This window comes from Theobroma cacao, chromosome 5, assembly GCF_053813885.1.
Source record: "Theobroma cacao isolate CCN51 chromosome 5, ASM5381388v1, whole genome shotgun sequence".
Taxonomy (NCBI): domain Eukaryota; kingdom Viridiplantae; phylum Streptophyta; class Magnoliopsida; order Malvales; family Malvaceae; genus Theobroma; species Theobroma cacao.
The window spans coordinates 10327179-10332747 of NC_142643.1; the positions used below are offsets into that span (position 1 = coordinate 10327179).

At 37.9% G+C, this 5569-nt stretch overlaps 1 protein-coding gene and 1 pseudogene across 2 annotated transcripts; both read left to right on the forward strand.

The window, feature by feature from the left end:
- The first annotated feature begins 859 nt into the window (after positions 1-859).
- Positions 860-1923, forward strand: LOC18598436 (RING-H2 finger protein ATL70-like). Of its 2 annotated transcripts, XR_016026168.1 has the most exons (2): positions 860-1665; positions 1791-1923. XR_016026168.1 is itself a non-coding variant. In XM_007027954.3 (1 exon), the coding sequence occupies exon 1, from the start codon at positions 1077-1079 to the stop codon at positions 1575-1577; it is 501 nt and encodes a 166-aa protein (XP_007028016.3). In that variant the 5' UTR covers positions 860-1076; the 3' UTR covers positions 1578-1748. The 2 variants fall into 2 exon arrangements, 1 of the variants encoding a protein (XP_007028016.3); XM_007027954.3 differs by lacking the exon at positions 1791-1923 and having other exon boundaries at positions 860-1748.
- On the forward strand, positions 1901-2489 carry LOC148762424 (RING-H2 finger protein ATL70 pseudogene; annotated as a pseudogene).
- Positions 2490-5569: the final 3080 nt, after the last annotated feature.

A 5569-nucleotide genomic window follows, 5' to 3' on the forward strand; every position in this document is an offset into this window, starting at 1 on the left:
GCTCTTTCTAATTTAAAATGAATTTTAATTTAATTTTAATTAAAAGATAATCCTATCACTTATATTTGTTTGTTAAACAGTAAAAATAAAGTAATAGTTAGTATTTAACCTGATAAATTTAATGGTTATATAATGATAACTTTATATTTGACCAGAAAGAAAAAAAAGTTAGATGTCAAGCAATGATCCATTACTAAAAATTGATATAGAATGCAAATAGAGAAGGATCAACCACTCACATGCCAGCCAAATCCAGAGAGTGGAACAACTTGGATATGATTACAGGTTAGCTGCTACCAGCCATTCCAGTTGGAGCAGCAGCTCGGCTCCTTAATGTTTTATGTTATGACATTCAAAATTCATAAAAACAAAAACAAATAATTAGATGGGTATCATCAATTGAAAGCCAGGGGCAATGATTCCATGATAAATATATATATATGGTCGTGGTAGGTGTGAACTGCCAACAACTTTCCATTTCAAAATATCCTGGCTGTAAAAGTGGAAATCGGAATTGACAGTTTTAAGATTTTAACTCCAAAATAGAGGTAACCAGGAAAGTAAACAGAGGAATGAATTGAATTGTAATATTCCTGTGGGCAGATGGCATTGGCTTTGGCTGACTTCATCTCTAAAGTAAAATAGCAGTAAGCAACGACTTTTTGCACGCTGAGAGAGAAGAAAGAAAAAGATTTTAGATATAAGTTTAGTTGAAAACAGAGACGTTAACTCCAAGCAAACAAGCGTGAGCAAGAAGGATACACATCTTACAACCAGAACCGTTGACTTCCAAAAACTTGCGGACAAATACACCATAATCTAAACATAATGAATTCACATGTACTGCCACAGTGGCCTCTCTCTTTCTTTACTCAAAGAACAAATACATCTTCCTTAATTAAAACTCCACCAATTCCTCTCTCTTGCTCTCTCATGTTACCGTTGACCTTTATAACATTGAACCACCTCCCCCCCCCCCCCCCCCCCCAAATAACCGTTTCTTTGGCCACAACCATGGCTGACAAGACCACTTTTTTGATCTCCAATTCCTTGTTCTCCTTTCATTATTCCAGGAAATGAACAGCACAACAGATTCTGGGGGATTTCTTGGCTCCAACAACATTGGTGGATTTGGGTATGGCATAGGAGTTTCTGTTGGGATCCTCCTGCTTATCACAACCATCACACTGGCTTCTTACTTCTGCACCAGGACTCCACCACCCCAAGCGCCACCAAGGGCTAGACAAGAGCCTACACTTGATCCTGAGAGCCTTGTCGTCGATCTAGGCCTGGATGAGGAAACCATAAAGAGCTATCCGAAGCTGCTATACTCCGAGGCCAAGCTCCACAACAAAGATTCTACATCTTCGTGCTGCTCCATATGTTTGGCAGATTACAAGAGTAGCGATACGCTAAGGCTGCTGCCTGATTGCAACCATCTCTTCCATCTAAAGTGTGTTGACCCCTGGTTGAGGCTGCACCCGACATGTCCGGTCTGCAGGACATCTCCAATCCCAACGCCCTTGTCCACGCCACTTGCTGAGGTGGTTCCCTTGTCAAGCAGGCCTGGTGGTTGATGGGAAGAATGACTGTTTGGACTTTTGCTCAAATCTAATCATTCAGTCACTGTAAAATTGTTACAAGAGAGCAAGAGCTCTTTCCATAGTAAAAAAATTCTTTTTGTTTTCCTCTTTCTGTGTGATCTTTGGATTGTAATTCTGAACGTTCTCTTATTGATACCATTGCAAGATAGCTCTAGGAATTTATGCATAAATGCAATCGTATTTCAGGTAAAGGAACAGAAATACAGATACAAGCAAACGACATGGAAATGCAGCATTGACTAACATTTAGCGGCCAAAACCATGAATCAGAATGATAGAGATGAAAGAAATATTAATCTCACAAGGCTCTGAGAGGAAGAAACCTTAGTGGATGGTCTTTCCTAAATTGCCATGGAGAATCCTCACCAAGGGCTAGACAAGAGCCTACACTTGATCCTGAGAGCCTTGTCGTTGATCTAGGCCTGGATGAGGAAACCATAAAGAGCTATCCGAAGCTGCTATACTCCGAGGCCAAGCTCCACGACAAAGATTCTACATCTTCGTGCTGCTCCATATGTTTGGCAGATTACAAGGGTAGCGATACGCTAAGGCTGCTGCCTGATTGCAACCATCTCTTCCATCTGAAGTGTGTTGACCCCTGGTTGAGGCTGCACCCGACATGTCCGGTCTGCAGGACATCTCTAATCCCAACGCCCTTGTCCACGCCACTTGCTGAGGTGGTTCCCTTGTCAAGCAGGCCAGGTGGTTGATGGGAAGAATGACTGTTTGGACTTTTGCTCAAATCTAATCATTCAGTCACTGTAAAATTGTTACAAGAGAGCAAGAGCTCTTTCCGTAGTAAAAAAATTCTTTTTGTTTTCCTCTTTCTGTGTGATCTTTGGATTGTAATTCAGAACGTTCTCTTATTGATACCATTGCAAGATAGCTCTAGGAATTTATGCATAAATGCAATCGTATTTCAGGTAAAGGAACAGAAATACAGATACAAGCAAACGACATGGAAATGCAGCATTGACTAACATTTAGCGGCCAAAACCATGAATCAGAATGATAGAGATGAAAGAAATATTAATCTCACAAGGCTCTGAGAGGAAGAAACCTTAGTGGATGGTCTTTCCTAAATTGCCATGGAGAATCCTTAGTGAATATAGTCTGTGCTCTCTTTTAAGATCAACAAGTTCTATGACACTGAGCGTTTACCATATATCCAATGGCCCGAGGATAATAAGGCAGCATAGCAGTGAAGCAAAATAACTTTTCAAAATTACAGACGATCACCCCCGAAATCAGAGTTGGAGATCGTTTTGGACAAGGGACCAAATTCCATGCTAAGTTTAGACAGCAAAGCCTTAATTTAGCTACCTGCAGAGAGTAAAAGCATTGAAGTCCATCTACAATTCCACATCATTTATAGATTATCAACTAGATCCAACTTAATTTCTTTCTACCTAAGACAATCAAATTGCAGAGTATTTCTGAATTTTCTCTCCTTCTTAATCCTTGACACGCCAGACGCATCAAGATATATAAGTTGTTTGCAAGTCGCTGCATATAGAGCTGAGCAATTGGATAGTTCGAACGATTTGGTCCATCATACTTAAAAACTAAATAGATCAAAATTTTTTGAATAAAATATCTTTATTTTCTTAAGTTTTGATCGAAATTACACGGAGGTTCATTAGTTTTCGAAATGGACACTCCACTCCAAAAAAATATTTTCTACTGGACACGTAGGTCCAATCGTTAGTATGCCCTTCAACTTGCTGACGTGGCACGGGTACAAAAGATAGTTTTACCCTTGATTAATTTTATAATTACTATTATATAATTTTATTATTTTTATTATTTATTTATTAATTAAAAAAAGAGGGGAGCACCGATCTGGCGCTCCTCTACTTTGGGGAGCATCGATCGGTTCTCTCCTTTCTTGGGGAGTGCCCCTATTCTTTTTTTAAAAAATATAATAATATTTTTAAATTAATAAAAAAATATTTTAGTCATTTCATAATTTCTGTTAACGGTTTTTGTGCTCTCGGAGCAGAGTGTTCATTTTGAAAACTAATGGAGCTCCGTGAAATTTCGATCAAAACTTAAGAGAGTAAATGTATTTACTTAGGAGTGTGCAATGGTAAGTTGCAACCGAGCAATCGACCTCAACCTTTGGTTATTGTAACTGACGGTTACAACCAATGGTTGCTATTACAACCATCGGTTGCGCCAATCGACTTTGTCCTCGGGGGGACGCCTTCCTTATCAAACTAACCAATTAACCGAAGATTCTTCCTCTTTTTTATTGGGGGGGGGGGGGGGGGGGGGGGGAAGGAAGACACCCTTACTCTTCATTAAATTTTCCCTAAAACAGCACATTCCCTATTCTTCCCCACCTCCCCCCCAACTCCGTTAATTTTCACTCCCCTCTTTACCTCTCCCTTTTATACTAAACCCTAAACCAGCAGCCAAGTTACTTGGCTCTCTTCCATTCTCCAACCGGTGCTTCATTATCACTCCAAAATTGCTATCAGCCACCTATTCTAGCAAGGTAAACCATAGATTTTTTTTTTTGTTATTGATTTTGTGAAAATAATTTATATTGTGAAACTTTGAGTTGTGGAACTATTCTTTGTTTATTTATTGTATGAAGATTAATTTTAATTTCTTTGTGATCATATTTAATTATAGAACTTTTGAAACTAATGTTTATTTATTATATAAAGATTAATGTTTAATTTTTTCATAAAGATTAATATTATTAACCATTTAAAAAATAAATAAATAAGTCAAAAGGATAACATATAAATAAATGGACCTAAAATAACTATTTATAAGAAGTTATATAAAAAAGCTCAAGTCAAACAAAAAAAAGGCCATTTTGAACCAAAACAAGCCCAAGTCAGCCCAAGTCAACCCCAAATAGCCCAAGTCAACCCATTGTAAAAATTGTGTTGGTCCCAATAATATGTGCTAAAGGGGGGGTGAATAACACAATTTGGCTCTTTCAAATATTGTCTCAAAGTCTAGATAAGGGCGAGACAAATGAAGGAAAGAAAATGAAACAAAACAGAGTAAATAAGAGATAACAGAATTTAAAGTGGTTCGGTCCAAGACCTACATCCACTACCTTGATTACAACCAAGGATTTTCTCAACAAATCCACTAAGAATCGGTAAAATTCACAAGCTTTCACCAAGCTTTACAATGGCTTTTACCAGGCTCAGCCAAAACCTTTTACACTAGTTTTTCTCAAGCTAAACTAAAACCCAACACCTAACTTTTCAAGGCTAAGTTAGAACCTTAACACATTCAAGCAAACCTTACTTGAAACAACCACTTAGAGTGACTTCCTCACTTTAAGAATACAAGAAGAGAAGTAGAACAAAGTACCTATGATCACAAGTTGATCTAAATGGTACAAGGTTGAGTGTAGAATACAAATACAAAGGATGGGCGTTTAGGTGCAGCAAGGTGCAGAGAAGATTTTTTGGTTTTTCTGCTCTTAATGACTCAAATCTCTTCCAAAACTTTGAAAAACTAATTTCTAACTATTGGAAGACCCTTTTATACTTGGAGAAACATCTTTGATGGTAGTTTGACAGTTTTTTAGCCGTTGGAGACAGTTGGGAGACGGTTCTAGCCGTTACTCTATCTTTTAGTGCAGATTTCAAACTTGCAGGCAGAATGCTCTTAGTCGACTAACTGATATCTTAGTCGACTAAGTCGTCTCTATTTTCTGCTCCCTGTAATTGGTAGTTCTGGCAGTGTGCACTTAGTCAACTAACTCATTTCTTGGTCAACTAAGTTAGTTCTGTCTTGAAGTCCAGATTTTGGCAGTAGCTTCTTAGTCGATTAACCCTTATCTTAGTCGACTAAGTTGGTTCTATTTCTCAATATTCTTCAGCCCGCTATTTCTCCAATTTAAATTTTAGTCAACCAACATTCTTCATTATTTAACTAGAGAACTTTCTTTTTGTTTATCAATCATTTTTCTTCATTTTCATGATTTTTGA

What these genes read in the sequence shown, in the direction of transcription:
- LOC18598436 (XM_007027954.3), top strand. Translation starts at nt 1,077, where the DNA reads ATGAACAGCACAACAGATTCTGGGGGATTTCTTGGCTCCAACAACATT.